The sequence below is a fragment of the Equus caballus genome, chromosome X (assembly GCF_041296265.1).
Source record: "Equus caballus isolate H_3958 breed thoroughbred chromosome X, TB-T2T, whole genome shotgun sequence".
Classification (NCBI taxonomy): Eukaryota; Metazoa; Chordata; class Mammalia; order Perissodactyla; family Equidae; genus Equus; species Equus caballus.
In genome coordinates this window covers 33715798-33736844 of record NC_091715.1, presented here as the reverse complement: position 1 = coordinate 33736844, position 21047 = coordinate 33715798, and the positions used below count along the sequence as shown (strand labels likewise).

General features: G+C 35.2%; 1 protein-coding gene across 4 annotated transcripts in view; it reads left to right on the top strand.

Annotated features, from left to right (window-relative positions):
• The window catches only part of MED14 (mediator complex subunit 14), a 64700-nt gene that overhangs the window by 6047 nt on the left and 37606 nt on the right, over nucleotides 1–21047 (top strand). For all 4 annotated transcript variants that reach the window (XM_001489243.7, XM_005614079.4, XM_070256802.1 and 1 more), the window contains exons 3-13: nucleotides 1633–1738; nucleotides 7208–7381; nucleotides 8292–8421; nucleotides 8884–9012; nucleotides 9332–9439; nucleotides 9984–10116; nucleotides 10877–11027; nucleotides 11515–11626; nucleotides 14445–14570; nucleotides 16377–16455; nucleotides 20284–20443. In XM_001489243.7, coding sequence (XP_001489293.2) covers nucleotides 1633–1738; nucleotides 7208–7381; nucleotides 8292–8421; nucleotides 8884–9012; nucleotides 9332–9439; nucleotides 9984–10116; nucleotides 10877–11027; nucleotides 11515–11626; nucleotides 14445–14570; nucleotides 16377–16455; nucleotides 20284–20443 — 1408 coding nt within the window. The remainder of the gene's footprint in view (nucleotides 1–1632; nucleotides 1739–7207; nucleotides 7382–8291; nucleotides 8422–8883; nucleotides 9013–9331; nucleotides 9440–9983; nucleotides 10117–10876; nucleotides 11028–11514; nucleotides 11627–14444; nucleotides 14571–16376; nucleotides 16456–20283; nucleotides 20444–21047) is intronic.

Sequence of the window (21047 nt, the reverse complement as noted above, 5' to 3'; positions counted from 1 at the left end):
AACTTAGACATACATCGAAAAGGTAGAGGTGGAAGAGACAATTGAAGCATACCTGTGTTATGGTTTGGCTGGTCAGTTTTAAAGGAAGGAAATGAAAGTCAGGATTTCTTCTGTCCACTGTGGGGCAGGAAGGCCTTGGAAAACTGACTCACACTGCCTATCACTTGAGACAACACGATGTCAAAAAAAACCATGTTATAATAGTTTACAAAGGGGGACGTCTCCTTTCTGGTAGAGGAGCTCATTTAGGAAACCTAATTAATAATATGCAAATATGTTTGCTCTGGAAGAGAAGCAGAGACCTCACATCCTCTGTAAGCCATTGCTGAGTTAGAGTGACAGTACTGAGGCTCCTAGCCCCAAGGGGGCTGCCAGAGCTTAATGTCCATTTAACATTTCTGCTATGTCCCAGTCTTTCCTGTGGTGCTCTGCTTGTTTTATCTCCTAGGATCCTTCATAGACACTGGCAGAGTCATAAATGTTTCTGTGTCCTTGGTTCTTCTCTTTATACTACCAATAATCATATTGCTGGCTGATCTTTAAGGAATCCTTTCAGGTGGTTTGTGGGCTGCGTATGCTCTCAATAGGAGCTAGACTCTGAGGTCTTCACTCAGGATTATATATCAGCAAAAACTCTTATTTTGGTGTGTTACCTTGTGGTGTTGATATTGGCAAGATGCAAAGATGTGGGTTGGATCTGTAGGTCACTGAACAGCTGTGTTAAGATTAATAGGTCAGAGTCCACTTGGAGGGAGGTTGGAGTCCTGCTGGGTCCTGTCATCAGTTCTAGCCTGTTGGATATTTTTTCAGTGTCTTAAGGTAAACCATGAAAGGTATGATTATCAGTTTTGTGGCTGTGACATGAAGTTGAGAGGTCTAGCTAACACATTGATTGACAGCATAAAGCTTTTAGTAAAGCTTTTAAGGCTTTGTACGGAGATGATAAAAATACTGATGAGTATTGGGAAAAGCAGCATTGTGGTGGGTATGGACAGACCTTCTAGCTTTTATTTTTAGTACCCAACTTTTTAAAATTTGCTTGGATAATTTAATATCTTAAGTTTGTCACTGAAGTAAGTTTGGTTAAGTTATTTACCAAATAAGTTATTTGATTATTCGACTTTTTAAATCATGCTCTTGCAAGATGGAAAATAGGTCCTTGCTTTTGTAGAAAGAGTGCAGTTTCAAGCTTTGGTAAAGATCTGTTTCAGTTCATTTCTCTTACCAAAAAGGTTACTAATTCATAACTCATAATTTCAATTATGAAATTCATAATTCGTGACTCCAAATTTGGTCCCCTCTCTGACCCAGTTAACATCTATATAGTAATTTTATATCTGTGAATTTAGTATATTTTAGTAAACAACTTTTATTGCAATATAAAATTAATTTTTAAAATGTGATCTATTGCTAAAACATTCTTTGAATTTATTACTCTGAGGTGACAAATAAAGCATATGCAGGTGGTATACAAAATGTGACAATAATTCACATTTAGATAAATATTTTAGGTGGTTCGTTTCATTGTAATGGTTGTAAACAAAGATTGACTTGTATTTTAGCTGAGATGAAATAAATTGTGAAGTACTCTTTCAAATATGTTGGTTCATTAAGAATTATTTTATTTTATAGGAAAATAGAAATAGTGCAGTTTGCTAGCCGGACACGCCAACTCTTTGTTCGATTATTAGCTTTAGTAAAATGGGCAAATAATGCTGGCAAAGTGGAAAAATGTGCGGTGAGTTAAAGTTTTGATTCTATTTTATATAATTGTTTTGAATGTTAATTTATAATAGACATAGTTTCTAATTTTAGCTTTAACTTATATCTGCTGATTTGTTTTGAGAGACATTACTTATGTGAGTAATCAGATTTCTGTATGATTATGTATAATATATTTCTGTAGAAACTTAGTATTTGTTTATGAATGCTTAATCAGAAAAAGAGTAGACGATGTCTGGAGGTATCATTACTCTAGAAGACATTAAATGACTTGCACTAAAGGAGGTAAACGGTTAGCTTGCATTTGTACGGTTCCTTAGAGTTTGCAAACTACTCCCTTAAGTTTTGCCTATTGATTCTTGATAGCCCTGTGAGAATGGCAGTTGGTATTTTCTTGTTATTTTACAGATGAGGAAATAAGGTTCCTAGAAGTCAAATGACTTCTTCAAGGTCACAGAGCTGATGACAGCATTTATCTGTTCGTTTGTTTGTTTGTCTACTCATTCTCCAAACCTTTATTGAGCATAGTATATAGGGTCTGGTGGATGGAGACTTTAATAAGACACAGTCTCTGCTCTCAAGAAACTCATAGTCTTTTGACTGTTGAATCACTCTTTTGAATTCACAGGAGACATGTAGTAAAGTGTACCAAAGATACTAAAATCTGCCCCCAAAAAGAAAGTTTTAAGCTATGTTCAAGAAGTGTTGAGGGACCACATCAGTAGGGATCCTGTGTTGGCCTATTGCGCTCATAACTTGGGGAGAATGGTGTGGTGTTAACAGATGAGATACACAATTACTCCTTCCTGTTTTACTTCAGTCACTTCTAATGAGGGGAATGGAGTTCATATTGGAAAGGGTAGAGTAATTATCATAAAATGAATAGAATCGCAAAATAATGAGAGTATTTACTCACTTTAATTGAAGTCAGCTCTCCAGGCCCAGCTCTACAAGGCCAAGTAACCTCCTAGCCACTGTCAATTATATTTGGAAAGCGGGGCGAAGTGGGTAGATGCTCTAAGTAAGCTTGACACTGATGCTTAAATTTTCTTTCACTCAATTATGTAATGACACTTAAAAACTTTATCAGGGGGCTGGCCCCGTGGCCGACTGGTTAAGTTTGCGCGCTTCGCTGCAGACAGCCCAGTGTTTCGTTGGTTCGAATCCTGGGTACAGACATGGCACTGCTCATCAAACCACGCTGAGGCAGCGTCCCACATGCCACAACTAGAAGGACCCACAACGAAGAATATTACAACTATGTACTGGGGGGCTTTGGGGAGAAAAAGGAAAAAAATAAAATCTTTAAAAAAACAAAAAAACTGTCACTTTTTATAGATGAAAGCAGGAAAACAACTTTACGTCGGTGAAATTATATTCAAGTCATTTTTAAATTCTCTTAAGTTTGTCAAGCTTCCTGGATAAGTTAAAATTAGCAGCTACCCAGTCAGTATAGAGGTACCATAATAAATTTGTTGTTAGCACCTTGACAAGCTAAGTTGAAAATATTCTTATAGTAATTTTGTATTTGCAAATCTATTGGGGTTTGCCTATTCCATAAAATTTCACTTCAGAAAGAAATCTACAACACAGTTGTGTTTTTCACATGATTTCCTGACACCTTCACCTCAATTTGAGCCCACTGCATTTGCTCTCCTCAGTTTCACGAGGTTATGTGAAAATTGCTCAAGTGAAAGGAAGAAGAAAAAAGAGGTTATGAAGAAGTTGAGAATTTAAAATTCTAAAATATTCTTTTTTTTTAAGTGAAAAATAAAACCTGATTTACATTGAAGTTAACACTCAATTCCAGCTCTGCTAGCTAAGCCAGTGATGAGACTGGAAGAATTCTGTAAGACACATTCTAGCCACATACCTTTTGTCTCTAGGAGGATGCTGATATCATCCTTCTATATAACATTGATCAAAAGTTTATTTAGGGAGAGAATATTTTGTATTATATATTAAGTTTTCCTTATGAGGGAAAAAAGGTCCTTTTATGCATCTGTTGTTTGTAGACATAATGGGGAAATTAAAGTTTGTAGACAAAAAGTCTTTTGTATACTGTAAAGCATCATTCAAAGAATAGTTTTTTTATAAATATTAATAAACAGGCTTATTCCAAGCTTATTTATCAGAAAGTTTACAATTCATTTTGTCATTTTGGAAATTTGGGCACCGAGTCTAATGAATCTATTTGGACTGAAATGAAGAAGCATGGTATATAGTATTTCTGAAAAGCCTAAGGTTTCTTTTCAATAATTAGTTAATTTGGGGTAATCTTTTCTTAAAGATGTTCAGACTTTCCATGGAAAGTTAGGTATTACTGAAGTATATCAAATCTAAGTGTTCAGTTTTTCAGATCTGACATTAAATCTCTAGTTATACTATGAGTGTTTAAATTACCTGTTTGATATTACTGAATTGTGCTCAATAACAATATCAAGCAAAATCCAAAACTCTCGTTTTTGATATGAGACATATTGTATTCATCTTTCGTTAATTCATAGTATAGTATTTTTCTATCGGTTTTTTGAATTGACCATTCCAAGAAGTCACATTCTGAATAAAGTCTCATATTGAACTTATGTAAAGTTTTGATATTTTTGTTTCATGAATGTAGATACAGATGTGTCTCTGTCAGGGATAAAGTCCATCAGCTGAAGAATTAGACGATTATTCATGTTTTGACACTTCTCTTCTCAGCCTAATGATTATTTAACTGGTCTCATTAGAGGTTCTTAATAGATAATGATCTTTAGCTATGCCAGACATATTATGTGTGTAGCTGAGTGTATAAATACACAGTTTATAGAACTCTGACTAATGGTAAAACAGTCTGGATAATGTTTTATCTAAGAAAAAGAGAAAATATCTCTCTCATTCTCCTAGAGCTTTTTTAAAAACAGCTTTATTGAGATATAATTCACATACCATACAATCCACCCATTTAAAGGGTATAATTCAGTGGTTTTTAGTATATTCACAGATGTGTGCAACCATCACCACAGTCAATTTTAAAGCATTTTATCATCTCAAAAAGAAAACCTGTACTCTTTAGCTGTCACCCCCAAATCTTACCCCCAGCCCTAAGCAACCACTAATTTACTGTCTCTGTGGATTTGCATATCCTGAACATTTCATATAAATGGAATCATAATATGTAGTGTTTTGTGACTGGCTTCTTTCACTTAGCATAACATTTTCAAGGTTCATCCATGTTGTCGCATGTATCGGTACTTTGTTCATTTTTATAGCCGAATTGTGTGGATCTTCTACATTTTGTTTATCCAGTCATCAGTTAATGGACATTTGGGTTGTTTCCAGTTTTTGACTATTATGAATAATATTGCTATCAACATTCGAATACAAGTTTCTGTGTGGACATATGTCTTCGTTTCTCTTGGGTATATACCTAGGAGTGGAATGGCTGGGTCTTAGTGTAACTTATGTTTAATCTTTTGAAGAACTGCCAGGCTGTTTTCCAAAATGGCCGTATCATTTTAAATTCCCACCGGCAATGTATGAGGGTTCCACTTTCTCCATTCCAACCCATGTTATTGTTTGACATGTTGTTTCTAAGCCATCCTAAGTAGGTGTGAAGTGGCGCCTCGTTGTGGTTTTTATTTGCATTTCTCTGATGACTAGTGATATTGAACATCTTTTCATGTGCTTTTGGCCATTTGTATATTTTCCTTAGAGAAATGTCTATTTGGTGCTCAGTTAAATTTTAAAGGAGATTATTAACAATATTAACAGCTGGTATGTGAGTACCTTAAAAACCAAAAAAACAAAGAACGTGGTGATCATTAGGGACCTACATGGATTCACTAATAAGTTACTCAGAACTAAAGTTTTATCTTTATTAATTTGGTTTCTAAGTCAAAGGAATATAGCTGAAGCTAGTGTATTTTGAGTTGAGCAAGGTAGTTTAGAGTGTTTCACTAATTACGCATGTTTAAGGTGGAGCGATGTGGGCTGGGTAAACTGTGGCACCCCACTAGGATTGATACATGTCTTTCTGGAGGGGGTCTTTAGTATTATTTGGCTTTGGCTTTGGTCTGATAAGCATTTTTAGTGTCCTGAGTGAAGGGAGACTTGGAATGACCTAAATCTAAGTAAAAACCAGTTGAGAGACGTAGGACTCAAAATGGTTTTAAGTATGTTAAAATCAGACAGATTACAGTCTTGCTTTAGGTTCAGGATGGGAAAGGAGACCTTGCTTGATAGAGATCATGTACAAAAGATCAAGACCTTTGAGTTGACTCCAAGCTTCCTATGTATTAACAGTATCATGGCTGCTAATAAGAAGTTAGTGTTGGTGGCATTGATAGAAATCCATTTTACTAGTCAGAGAAGGTAGCACTTCTACTGGGCTGTGCTAGTCTAAGAGTTGGAAGAAACATTTTTTGGTTCCAGCTTCTCTGATTATTGACTGTCCTTTTTTGGACAAGTGTCTCAACCTAAGTCTCAATTTTCTCATCTCTGAGGTGATAGTAATTATCTGTTTTTATCTCTTTACTAGAGTTGTGAAAATCAGATAAAATGAGTGTGGAAATACTGAGAAAATGTAGGGCATGGTGTGTGCATGATGTACTAATTCTGGACACCATATTTTAAGTTGGCCGCTGATAAACTGGAGCATTTCCAGGCAGTGGAACAAGGATGGTGAATCAGGAATTTGGAGATGTGAGGACTAGTTGAAGTGACTTGTAATGTTTAGCTTGAAGATAGGGTGGGCTTCTGCTGTTGTAAGGATAGGAGAGACTTTGAGTATTGTTCCAGAATAGAGCTAGAAGATAAAAAGTTTCAAGGAAGTAGTTTTCAGCTCTGTGATGAGCTCTACTAGTTTAGGTGCCCTTATGACATGCATTGAGTAGAGAACTGATGGAAAGGATTTCTGTATTGGGCATGAAGTTGGCTTAGATCTCATAACGGGCAGTGTTTATTGAGTGTTTTCTGTGTTCTAGGTACTGTTCCGAAGGTTTCATTTGCATTAACTCTTAATCCTCAGAACAACCGTATAAGGTTAGAAATCATCTCCATTTTACAGTTGAAAAAAAATGAGGCACAGAGGGATTAAGTAACTTGCCCAAGATTATAGGGCTAGTAAATTGTGGAATTAAAATTGAGGCTAAGACAGTCTGGGTCCGGGAGGTCTTTGATTTTGACTACTTTGTTACCAACCAACTCTAAAAGTCTGTAAGAGTAAAGAGGATTTTATTCTATTTATTTTTCCTAACTTGTGATATTATGTATGTGAAATGTTAAGAATGGAGAAATGAATTAGAAATCCAATTGATAGAAAATTATTGGTTTCTAAAATATTTCTTCTTTGAATTACTGGTAAAATTTTTGAAGAAATATTTTGAAATATGGAAAACCTGTATTAATTCCCTTCAAAGTTTACTTTTGAATGAATAAATATTTGAAGTGAAAAGCGGCCGGTTTTCAAGGAAGCTTAATACATTTACCCTTTGCTTTAAAGATGATCTCGAGCTTTTTAGATCAGCAAGCCATCCTGTTTGTGGACACTGCTGATCGCCTGGCCTCGTTGGCTAGAGATGCTCTGGTCCATGCACGCCTGCCTAGTTTTGCCATCCCATATGCCATTGATGTACTGACTACTGGGTCTTACCCACGGCTGCCAACCTGCATTAGGGTAAGCGCATTCCTTCCTCTCCCTCACTCCCACCCCATTCTTAAAAGTTGAAGGCTTTGGCGTTGGATTCTGCTATATTATTAAGCAGCCCAGCAAAAAAGTGTTTTATATTTTTAACACAGATATTTCATATTGTTTGCTTTTTTCCTTTTATAACTAAAATTGTGGGTTTTAAAAAAAATAAATTGGGGCCAAAATGTGAATAGCTGTCAAAATGGGTGAATCTTTCTGTGTGTGAGGGTGAACAGATATGCAAATATAACTTGCATCTATTTCATATGTGAAAATACTGCATGCTAGTTGCTTTTTGAAGTGTGTTTTAAAATTTATTGTTGTGGTAGTTGTTTCCTTATGGTGCTATTGTAGTTTATACTTTTAAGAAGTGGTGGAAGTTACCTAGTGACATTAAGTTGGTTTCATAAATGGAGCATGAAGAAGTTCATGTTGGATTACCATCTTAGCCGGATGACTGGTAGAATCATTGGCACTCTAATGCATGATAGTAATGGTCACTATTATTGGATATAGACTGCAGAAATGAGTTTTCTCCAGCCGGTGGTGCAGTGGTTAAGTTTGCACATTCCACTTCAGCGGCCTGGGGTCTGCTGGTTCGGATCCCGGGTGCGGACATGGCACCGCTTGGCAAGTCATGCTGTGGCAGGCGTCCCACATATAAAATAGAGGAAGATGGGTACAGATGTTAGCTCAGGGCCAATCTTCCTCAGCAAAAAGAGGAGGGTTGGCAGCAGATGTTAGCTCGGGGCTAATCTTCCTCAAAAAAAAAAAAAAGAAAAAGAAATGAGTTTTGAGATTCTCTTGGGTAAAGTAAGAAAATACTGTGTTAAGGCAGGCGCGGGTAAAAATTATGTCTTTTCATACATTATTTAAAAATTACTTAAATTTTTTGTAGGATAAAATTATCCCGCCAGACCCAATTACCAAAATTGAGAAACAAGCCACACTTCACCAGCTGAACCAGATTCTTAGACATCGGCTTGTAACCACAGATCTTCCTCCTCAGTTAGCAAATCTTACAGTTGGTATGTATCTGAAGTTTATTTTTTAAGAATTGACTTGTTAGAATATTTTTAAACAGCTTTTGGGATTTTATTCAAAGAAATATCATTGTGAAGTATTGACCTACAGTTTTGGTAGTGTTGGAATCTGTGACTTGTCAGCCATATCATTTCTCTTTAGTACCTGGAAATACAGTGCTGGTATTTGAAGCTGGGAAGTGGGTAAGATCTCATGGGGCTGGTGGAGAGACTTGGTCCCAGAGTTGAACCTCAAGAAAATAGTGTTGATGTTAGAAGAGTTGCCTTTGGTTTCTTGATGACTTGGAAGCTGGCTACTGTTTATGCAGAAACCACTGAATTATTTGAACACTTAGGAAGAATCATTCAGTCTTTTTAAAATCTCTTATAAGCAAGACTGAAAGTTCTAGGTTAGCAGGAGGCTGCTCATTTTCTAGCAAAGTAGACTTCTTCTTCTTCTTCTAAAAGCAAATGGCCGAGTGAAGTTTCGAGTTGAAGGAGAATTTGAAGCCACTTTAACCGTGATGGGAGATGACCCGGATGTTCCATGGCGTCTTCTCAAGCTAGAAATTCTAGTTGAGGATAAGGAAACCGGAGGTAAATCATAAATACTGATTTAAATCGTAAGTATTGATTTAAATCTTTGGTGTTTTTATATTATTGAAACATTCTTACATAATACTAAGTGTGTTTACCAATTTATCCTGTAATTTGAAGCAGATTTTATGATAATCATAACTACCTACTAACTATAGAGGTTTCAGTGTTTCTCAAGAATAATGTTTTCTGGTTTCCATAGATAATTTCAGTTTTTTCTTAACTCATTTCTAATTAGTATACTCTTCCTTAGTTGGTACTGTGACACGATCTGTACGCTTTTCTGATTAACCACCTTCTTTTCTCCTACCAATGGAAGATGGGCGAGCCTTGGTTCATAGTATGCAAATCAACTTTATCCATCAGCTGGTACAGTCTAGGCTCTTTGCTGATGAGAAACCTCTTCAGGACATGTACAACTGCCTACGTATCCTTCTGGAATTTGAGACATGTATTTGTAAGGATTTTGTGTCTCCCTCTTCCCCCACAATTCCATTTGCCCCTAGTCCTGAACTGCAGCAGCCAAAACTCTCCCTCGCCCCTTTTTGAGTAGAAATGGGACTGGGGAACTGGCCAGTGTGAAGAATAGTGATATGTCTATAATAAATCGAGTTTTAAATTTTACTGTTGACTTTGCAGGTAAAAGTGAAAAATGATGAGTTAGAAATAGTACTATTTGGAGGAAAAAAATAGCACTATTTGGTCTATCTATATTCTCTAAACTATGATGAATTAAGGGGCAAACTGGACCTTATAATTTGTTTATATTGGTTCAAAATTAAATTGGTTTTCTAAAATTATGCCACAAATTATAACACTTTTTAGGGTGAGTCATTGGAGGTATATAATTCCAGAAATTTCCTTCATAGTCAACTTCTTGGGAATAGAGCTTTTGTTAAATGAAGTTTGCTTGTACTTCATTACTGTTGTAGTGATATGTTATATTAGATTTGCTTAACGAGATCCATCAGATTCTTTCTGCTTATCACTTCAGTTAGAAGTGCTACATTCCCAGACTCTAATGTTAATCCGAGAGCGGTGGGGAGACCTTGTGCAGGTGGAAAGGTATCATGCTGGAAAGTGTCTCTCCCTCTCAGTTTGGAAGTAAGTAAAGTTGATTCTGGTGGGTTCATGCTATGACTGTAAATACTCTGTCTTTTTCTCTCATTTGTCTGATTTACTTTATATCAATAGCTGTGTGCCTCTGGCAACATGATTTTGTATAGTAAGGTCCCATGGTATTATATAGACCAGATAGGACATCCATAATTGATACCTTTCTTAGAACATGGCATGTTTTAAATACTTAGACATTATCTATTTGTACTAAGACTGACTATTCTTAAAAGGTTTACTCTGGGCTCATACCAGGCTGCTAAAAGACCATTTTAGTTTAGATTATTGGGTATCATTTTTAAAAACATGCTTGCTTATCACCGTTTTACATTTTGAAGTGCACCTTTTAAAAACTTTCTTGGGAGAGTTTTAGGGAAAATCAGTATCAGGCTATTTATAGTCTTTGATTCCCTGTTTGAACTTTGCTTATTTCTCATTTTCTGTAAAGAAATCAGAGGTGAACAGATACCACTTAGAAGACAGGTTATTTTGCTTGGGGATTTTTTGGTATGTGTGCATGTGTTTTATTTTTAAATTCTGTGTCTATATTTTTAAAATGCAGTAAATCAAATATTGTGTTGGATTACAGAATAGCTGTCTTCCCAGTATTAATTTATTTCCTCCACAAACAATGAAGGCCTGCTGTGTTCCAGGCTCTGGCTAAGGTGCACAATAGATTGTGTCTATTTTATTCCAAGAGTTAATGGGCTGTGTTGAAAAAAATTTAATATTTCTTTTTTCTCGTTAGTCAACAGGTTCTAGGGAGGAAAACGGGGACGGCATCTGTTCACAAAGTTACAATTAAAATTGATGAGAATGATGTCTCCAAGCCTTTACAGATTTTTCATGATCCTCCTTTGCCAGCTTCTGATTCCAAATTAGTAGAAAGAGCCATGAAGGTAAAAGAGCTCAATATGTTTCAATATTGGTTTGATTAAATGTACATAACTTACCATTTATACTAAAAGTTTTAGCACAAATTCTTTAAAGTACTAATTGTTCCTAAAACCCTTTTTAAAACTTGTTTTAAATGAATGTTGTGCTTCTACATTTGTTGTTTTTTTTAACATCTAATATTATGATGTATAATTTTTAAGATGTTCTTTCAAATTTTGTAATTTAGATCAAATCGCCATTTTATTTTTAAAGTCTGGCACTTGATCACTATGATAACTTCTTCGTATAGTATCTTGATCTGTACTCACCAAAGTGTTAAGCTACTAATACCATGTAAGTTTATTTTAACTTTGTTTACTTTCTTTTACTGATTAACACTTAATCAGTGTGATTCTAAAAGGAAATATCTTGAATCACAGTAATCTCTCAGGCTTTTAGAGTAAAAATGTTTAAGTTGCACATATAATTCTATTGTTCCTGTTTATGCAGATTGATCACTTATCAATAGAAAAACTCCTGATTGACAGCGTCCATGCACGAGCTCATCAGAAGCTCCAGGAACTGAAGGCCATTCTTAGAGGCTTCAATGCCAACGAAAACTGTAGGTTCTTTTAACTTGGCATTTCTGTCTTTTATTTTGTTTCAGTTAGTATCCACTTTTACGAAGGGTCTCTCTCAATATAACTTTTTTTCCTGATATACTAGTTTTGTTGCGAAGCCTGGGCATTTCTGCATTTTAACTTGTGATCTGCCAAGTTTGTCCTAATTTTTCCCGTTATTTTCTTCTTATTTAGCTCGGCCTTATTTTTGAAATGTTTGCATATTGTCTTCCCATTAAAATTTTTTTCTATTGAAATGGAAGATATTTTAACATTTTAATATGAATCTTATTTTTAAAGTTTCTTCTAAGGATAAGGCAGCTTTGCAAATATTTGTAATGTATTTATAAAATGTGCCTCTTTGAAGCAGAATTTGTCTTTTTAAAAAATTTTTTGAGTTAATGCATTAACAGGGTTCAAAATAAGAAATACAAATAGACACACACAGTGAAAAATCTTCTAAGTTTAATTACCTAGTAAGTATATTTCAGTATATATTTTGGGGACAGTCAATCATCCAGAAAGTAAGTGCTTTTGTTCTAGGAATATAGTTTCACAGTATCATAATGAGCATATTTACTATCCCTACCCCAGTTGTTTTTGACCATGATTACCTTTTGCCCACAGTGAACAGCCTTTAATTAAGTGAGATGATGTAGGTGAAGTGCCATGTAAGTATGAAGTCTTAATAGCACTAGGAGCAGAGCTACTGCCTTTCATCATCACAGAGCCCAGCTCAGTCCATTGTACTTAAAAGGTAGCTTCTTCGGCACAGACTAGTAACACCGAATTAAAACCACTTTGATGGAGTAGATGAAAACGCTGCCTGAAGAAAAGACAGAGTCAGGGAAGTAAATTTATATTTAGAATACAATATTCATTCAAGGAAAGTGAAAGAATAGAAGTGAAAAAGAGCCTAAGACCAGCCAAAGACTAGAGGGAGGGGCAACTTAACTTAATAAAAATGCAAACGCCGGCCTTAAAGAAAGGGTATGACAGACATCTGTGTTCTCTGTATTCTTCTCTGATGCCCTATCTTTTCAAGAATACTCAATTTTTATAATTAGATTGAAATTATAATTATTTCAATTCTCAGAAGTAGTTTTACTCCTTTGCTACACTTGGAAGGTTTACCTTTAAAGAATACATTCCTACCCCTTTAGGAATGATAACAGTACAGATATGTTTTAAAAATCAGCAACCTTGCTTCAATTCTGTAAGCACTTATTATATATATATATTTTTGAATCTGTGAGGAAGATTAGCCATGAGCTAGCTACTGCCAATCCTCCTCTTTTTGCTGAGGAAGGCTGGCCCTGAGCTAACATCTGTGCCCATCTTCCTCTACTTTATATGTGGGATGCCTACCATAGCATGGCTTTTGCCAAGCGGTGCCATGTCCACACCCAGGATCCAAACTGGCGAACCCCGGGCCGCCAAGAAGCAGAACATTTGAACTTAACCACTGCGCCACCAGGCCGGCCCAGCACTTATTATATTAATGTAGTAACTTCAGCAAAACATGATTTGAACTAATTTGTCACACTGGTTTGAATTATAAGATATTGTATAAGAAATTTCTCTTTGTGCCTTTCTGTTTTTTTTTTTTAGGTGAGAGTTCTGCTGGATCTGCAGGTTAAACATTTGTATACAAATGTCTATTAGATATACTTGAAAGCAATTTGCTTTTGTCTGATTAAACATATCTCCTGCAGTCTTTTTGCTTTATTAATTTGTTTGATAGTTAGTTTGTATGGACAGTACCAATGGTAATTTCACCCATTTTAATTATTGCAAATTCACAGTAAGAGGTTTCAGTTTGTTTCTTTGGCTCATATAAAGGAGTACAGATAATGTACATTGTTGAGCACTTGCTTTTTAAAGCACCTTTACAAATTTGTCATTTCTTCCTCCTAAGGACCCATGGCATAGACAGGAAGATGTTATTGTCCTTGTTTAACAAAGTAGCACAGAGAAGTCACAGCTGGTGAAAGCCTGGGCCTATATTACCACTCTCCTCACTGCAGGCCTTTCTTTGTTGTGGCTTTAGAGTGCTATGATGACCAGAAGAGCATATTCATTTTATGACTCCTCAGTCCGATCAGCACATGGTGTGCTTTCAGTGCTTTGCTCCTTTCCTGGATTTTGTTATGCCAATTTGTGGGATTCGGGGAAAAGTTAATTGGATCTGGTGGAAATACTATGAAACTCTAGAACAAGTGTATTGGCAGCTTTGGGAATTTGTTTAGCAATTGCCTATGTTCTTATTTCATCTGTGACTTGAAAATGAGGTACATAAATAACTTGAAATTTTTTTTTACTACGTAATCAATAATGTTTACTAGTTTTCAAGTGTTTTTATAAACACATGGGCCCTAATCGCCAGAAAACCTCTGTTTATGAAGAATGGCATTGGAAATATTTAGGTCATAGATGAAATTTATTCTATTTACCAAACAACTAATTTTCTTCCCACTACATCAAAAATTAACTTATTAGAAATTACTGAGTGAAAGTAAAACTAGAACTCAGGTCACTGATGAGGTTAACTTTTCACTAGTTATTTTAACCTTCTTTAAGGAATCTTGGAATTTTTTTTGCTGTAGTATTTAAGATAAGTATGTTTATTTCAAGTAACCTAAAGATTACATTCTTCCTTTTGAGCTGCTAATTGACATAATAGTACTATTCCAATTTTCAGAATCATGTTTTTCCTCTAACATTCAGGATTGTTCAATAGTTGGTTCATTTCTACTCACTGAGAAATATTTTTTAAAAAAATATTGATATCAATATAATTTTTAATTCTTAACTGTTCAGCTTCCATAGAGACTGCACTTCCAGCTCTCGTTGTTCCCATCTTGGAGCCTTGTGGTAATTCCGAGTGTCTACACATTTTTGTAGATTTGCATTCTGGAATGTTCCAATTGATGCTTTATGGACTTGGTAAGTTACTAAATGGTGTAGTCACTCAGTCTAAGGAAAAATATTTTTATCAAAAGCAGAATAAAAATTTTCTGCAATTACATATTGGGAGGGGTGGTATAAGCAGTGGGGAAAGTAGATATGGAAGGAAAAACTCTGGCTGATGTCTCTTCCTTGGCACCCACTTTAACTCTGCATTTTCTTGTACCTGAAGTTAACCTTCCCATTATGAAGTACATTCATGTTGTTTCTCTTATGTAAAAGCAATAATGCTGATGGCTGATGTTTTTTAGATTAACTATTTTACCAGCAATAGTTGGTTGACATGGAAATGACTACAAGGATTCTAATGTCATTTATGGCTGAAGAACTTATTTATGACAGTATAAACATCTAAGATGACTTAGGGTACAGAATCCTGGAGGAAAGGATTTTTTTCTGGCTTAAACACAGTAGAAATTAAAGTTTGCTTTCTAACATGATCTGTTACTGAATTGTTACCAGGAACTTAGTGTTTTTTGTTGTTAATTGAACAGTGCCCTTGAATATATTAGCATGTTGCCATTAAAATTAATATTAAGCAAGGTAGATTGATGAAAGTAAAAGGTTTTCTGGTTATATTGTATGGCTCTAAAGATAGATGTTCCTGTGAACTGCTGATGGAAACTGTCCTGATTACTTTGAATCACATCACATTTATGAATGACCTTTTAACTATGATTCCAAACCAATAAGGCAGTTGTTTGTTCTTCAAAACTTTTTATTTAACTCTTTTCTTGATTATTAACACAGTAGATACTCATAAATAAAAAACCTAAACGTGTAAAAATGAGAGAAGAAGCAAAAAATAGTTACCTGTCAGCAGTCATTGCTATTTTAGGGGATGTATGCTTCTCTTAGCTCAGGGTGCCGTAACAAAGAACGACAGTGTGTGTGGCTTAAGCAACAGAAATTTGTTTTCTCCTAGTTCTGGAGATTGAAGTCTGAGATCAGGTTGCCAGCATGATCATGTTATGGTGCGGGCTCTCTTCCTGGCTTGTAGATGTTGGCTTCTTGCTGTATCCTCACATGGCAGGAAGAGAGAGAGCAAACTGGTGTGTCTTACTGTAAGGGCACTAATCCCATCATGAGGGCCTCACCTTTTTGGCTTCATCTAAACCTAATTACCTCCCAAAGACCCCACCTCTAAATACCATCACATTAGGAGTTAGGGCTTCAACATATGAATTTGGGGGGACACAATTCAGTCCATAGCAATGCTCTTCTAATTTTTATATACTTTTGTCTTACTTGAAATCATTTTATATTTTGCTTTTTGCTCAGCATTCTATTTTTATCATTTTCTAGTATCATTAAAAATTCTAAGTAACATTTAGCAAGCTAATCTTCAGCCAACAGCCCTTCTGCCAGAGACCATTTGTGTTTAATACACATATTAATGAAGTTTTATAGTTTTTATAATTTTCAAGATTCTAAGTCTGGTAATACTATGAGTTTTAAATACATATAACTTTAAAATGTTAATTAACTAGACTAAGAGTTTTGGGAATTAAAATATAGGCAAGGAATTCATGTATTTGTTACTTGTTCTTCCTGCCAGTGTACATTTGCTATTAATTAGTTGTCTTAACTATAGCTCTCCCTGAATGTTAAATAGGGAAAACAAATTAGATTAATTTATGCTAATGATGCATTTAGTTTAGTTTTTCTCTGACTCAAAAATAACACTACTTTCTGCCTAAAATACTAATTTTCGTTTAAGTCTTGGGCTACCTAGATATTTTGTCTTGTGCAAGTGATTAATTAATGAAGTGCTTTGTTCTATAGACCAGACCACACTGGATGACATGGAGAAGTCTATAAATGATGATATGAAACGGATCATTCCTTGGATTCAACAACTTAAGTAAGCTTATTTATTTAGCTCAAGACTAAAAATGGAAACTTATTTTGACAAGATATATTTTCTTCTCCGTCATTACTCTTGATAGTCACTGTCCTTAATGTTTATGACATGAAACTTGAGCAACTTTTGTTACTTAGAATCTAAATTCTCTTGGAATAGGTCCAAGATGGCAGTGCTTGGTATTAAATTCCCGTCTAGAGCAAATATAGGTGTGAGGGGCATGACATTCAACTTTGATTCCTTGCCACGTTTTCTCCTGTAACAGTACTCTACAAGTCACTTACACAATGAATTTTATTGTATCTAGTCTTCTCTGCAATAGAGTCTTATTTGTTCTTATCCAAGATAATCTTCACGGTATGAATCTGCCAGCTGGTACTTTCAGAATAGTTGTTTCTACTGCTTTAATACTGTCATTCAGTTTGTCTCAAAATCCTTTGAATGCTTCATACTGTTAAACTAAATAAGATTGAAAATGGAGCTCGTGCTAATTCTGTGAGGCTTCATTACCACCCTGGCACACAAGGGTGCCTTTATTACAACTCTAACAAACTCTCTCTTAAAGTTAATAAAACAAAATCCCAGGGGATAAAAATAAATTTCAGACATCAAAACCCAAACTGGCAAATGGGGGTGGGGGGAGCGGCTAGACTCTTGAGTGGGATCTACTGATTTTGTGATCTTCTGGCCTACCCCTTCTCTTTGTGCCAGTTTTGATTTTGTAAATATTTGAAGAATTTGATATAATCAAGTAATTTTTCATTAAGAAGACATGGTTTTTAATGCCAATAGATACATAATATATGAGCTTTCTTTTGAATAGGTGTTTAGTTTATCTGTATATGAAAAATGATAGTACTCTGGGTAACAATTCCAAAAATTTTTAGTAGTTCAGCATCATTTTTTGTGCATTTTGGCCAAACAAAGTTTAAGTACGTAAATGTGTAGTAATTCACATCTTGCATAACTTGAGGTTGTGTATCTGGCAGTTCAGCAAGCAGAAGTAAACTAAAACCAGAAAGCTTAGTCCCAAAAGCCTTAAACTTATCAAATGTGTGTCTATACTTAAACTCGTATAATTTATCCATAAGAAGGGTCCCCTGGTTGTCACTCATAATAGTGCTTCTCATTTAAATGATCTTTGGTGAATGATCAGTTTATCACTAATCTATCATGGGACATGAATTTTTTTTGAAATAACTTTATCGAAGTATAATTTGCATACCATAAAATTCACTCATTTTAAGTGTACAACACAATGACTCAGTAAATTTACTGAGTTTTGCAACCATAAGTACAATCCACTTTTAGAACATTTAGAACATTTCCATCACCTCAGAAAGGTGCTCGTTTAGTTAATCCCCATTCCCAGCCTCAGCCCTAGGCACCTATGAAGCTACTTTCTGTTCCTGTAGATTTTCCTTTTCTGGACATTTCATGTAAATGGAATCATAAAGTATATGGTCTTTTGTGACTGGCTTCTTTCACTTAGCATAGTGTTTCTAGGTTCATCCATGTTGTAGAGTGTTTCAGTACTTCATTCCTTTTTATGGCTGAATAATATTCCCTTGTATGGATATACCACATTTTGTTTATCCATTCATTGATTGATGGACATTTGGGTTGTTTCCACTTTTGGGCTATTGTGAATAATACTGCTATGAATATTCATGTGCAAGTCTATGTGTGAACTTATGTTTTTGTTCCACTAAGAGTGGAATTGCTGGGTCATACCATAAATTCGTTTAACTTTTTAAAGAAACTGCCAAACTAGTTTCCAAAGTAGCTGTGCCATCTTACAATCCATCAGCAATGTATGAGGGTTTCCATTTCTCTACATCCTTGCCAACACTTGTTACTATCTTTGACTATAGCCATCCTAGTGAGTGTGATGACATATCTCATTTTTGTTTTAATTTACATTTCCCTATTGATTAATGATGTTGAGCATTTGTTCATGTGATTACTTTTTTTATAATATGCAATGAAAACAAATTCTGGAAAAAGAAATGAAAGAACATGTACAAAATATAAGCCTTAATTATTATTATTTTTTTAAGATTGGCACCTGAGTTAACATCTGTTGCCAGTCTTCTTTTCTTTTTTTGTTTTCTTCTCCCCAAAGCCCCCCAGTACATAGTTGTATATTCTAGTTGCAGGTCCTTCTGGTTGTGCTATGTGGGACACCACCTCAGCACGGCTTGATGAGCAGTGCCGTGTCCACAACAAGGATCTGAACCAGTGAAACCCTGGACTGCTGAAGCGGAGTGCGTGCACTTAACCACTCGGCCACAGGGGCAGCCCCTAAGCCTTAATTTTTGAAATTACATTTCAATAAATATAATCAGAACAAATAATATAAGAAAAAAATTAAAAATCTATACACAGTTTTCATTGAGAATATATATATAGGCGATTAATATAGAAAATTCACTCTTATGCTCAAATGTTTTGATCCACAAAGTCATAACCAAACAAAAAGTCAAGAGTAAAATAGCAATTCCATGTACGCTTTGAAAAGAATATCTTGTGTTTAGAATATCTTGTATTTAGAATGTTTAACAAGTGAGCTTGTTTCTTGCTTGTTGTAACTCATCTAGATTCTTTTCATGATGATGCTACTCACAGGAGATAATCTGTGTCTTAACTGTTTCTATGTTTTTCTTTTAAGAACATAGTAGAGATAACAGTCTCGCAAAGATATGTTTATGGGACTAGAAATAAAGATTTGAAAGTAATTTTAGCAAGTTCAGGATATTCATTTTTAACTTTTATCCAAAATGAATGAAGTATTGGTGTATTTTCAAAAGTTATCTTCATTCCTTCATTAGTAGCCAGTTCTAGCAATTGATTCTGTGAAGTTGCAGTTAAATTCAGCTTGTTTCTAAATGGTTTCCAGATTTTATACATTTTTGGGTAATAGTTGGCAGACTACCCTTAAAATGTTATATATTATAACATGGTTTTACTGCACCTGACTAGTACACAGTTTGTACCATAAGCAGCTCACCACCCAAATGCAACTGATCTTGAACTGGTCTATACCCTGTTCAGCAAGGTGAGCTTACTGATCATGAGCTTGGATATTGTGGCATTGTTGTGTTGGTGTGGAAGTTTCTGAATTCGTATTCTTATTTTCTGTAGTCATCTCATTATGGGTCAGTGAGAGTTTGTGAACCAATCCTTTTATCCCTTATTCACATATTATATGGTGTTCTAGCCTCAGGGATAGATAATCACATAGAAGGAATGAGAAGAGTACTATGAAAAGCATCAGAGTGAAATTTGGTGGCTTCACTGAGAGAGAAGAGGGAAAGAAGGAAATGAATACTTACTGGCACCTGCTAGGTATACTTGTTACTTTACACACAGTTTAAGAACTGGAACTGTATATCTCCAGAGATAGAAAAATGAAGTACTTTTATACTTATTTACTGTTTCTTGTTCTATTTTGTTTTGTAAACACTTCAGGCATTTTATAAAGGATGTTCAGATTAGTTTGTGCTATCATAAACCGTAGGAAATCTGTCATCCCCTATAATAAACTGATAGTGTCTCTGCCTTGGAACTAGTTAATTCTACCTTATAACTGATGAAAATCATTCACACTGCAGTTTAAACTCCTTAAACTAGAACTAGAACTAACAGTCCATTACAAAACTGGAGAAAGGATTCATCACCACGATCATGTGTCCTTTTACCAGGTCAATTAGGTTTTAAATTAATTGGTTTTTTTAGTGGTCTTCAATAATCTTTATAAATCAATAGCACACAGTTAATCAGAAAAGTCTACGATTTTGTGATGTGGATTCTCTCTTTTAAATTAAGGTTTTGGCTTGGACAACAGCGTTGCAAACAATCTATAAAACATCTGCCTACAATAAGTAGTGAAACATTGCAGCTGTCCAATTACTCAACCCATCCTATTGGAAGCCTTTCTAAGAATAAGCTTTTCATTAAACTTACCCGTCTTCCACAATACTACATTGTAAGTATGCAAAGGGGTGATTTGGGTGATTGAGTTGAGTAATTCTGTTAGTATCTTGAAAGATTTATTGTTTGATTTTATTGCATATTTGACTTTTGTATAGTGATTCTCAACCCAGGAGAGCAAGGAGAGAGGACAGTCATGTCTCTAAGAAATTATATAATGGTCAATCAGAGTTGGGGAATATAAGGTTATGCCCCCATCCCTCACCCTCTCCTATAGAAAGGTCTAGTTTCTGCCTGGAATGAGGCATCTCCTCTGTATAGAAGAAAAAATTTGAAAGCACCTACTCTGAAGCTCTGGAGATGTTTTGGTGTCAGATCAACTTGTTTGGTTTTACTGGAATGTTAACCTGCATAATGCAGGCTTTTAAATATGGGCTGCCTTAAGTAGCTTTATTTTCTCATCCTTAATTGATTGAAGGCAGATACATATCCATTTTATTGACTGCCTATACCTTTCAGGGCACGGTAAGATGTTTTCTTATTTTTTTTTCGCTCTTTCTAGGTGCTTTCCAGTTAGTTTCTTTGAGATCTTTGAATTGGTTAAAATTTCCAAAAACTTGAAATATGGACTCGCCCTAAGTGTATTTCCCTACTTGTAG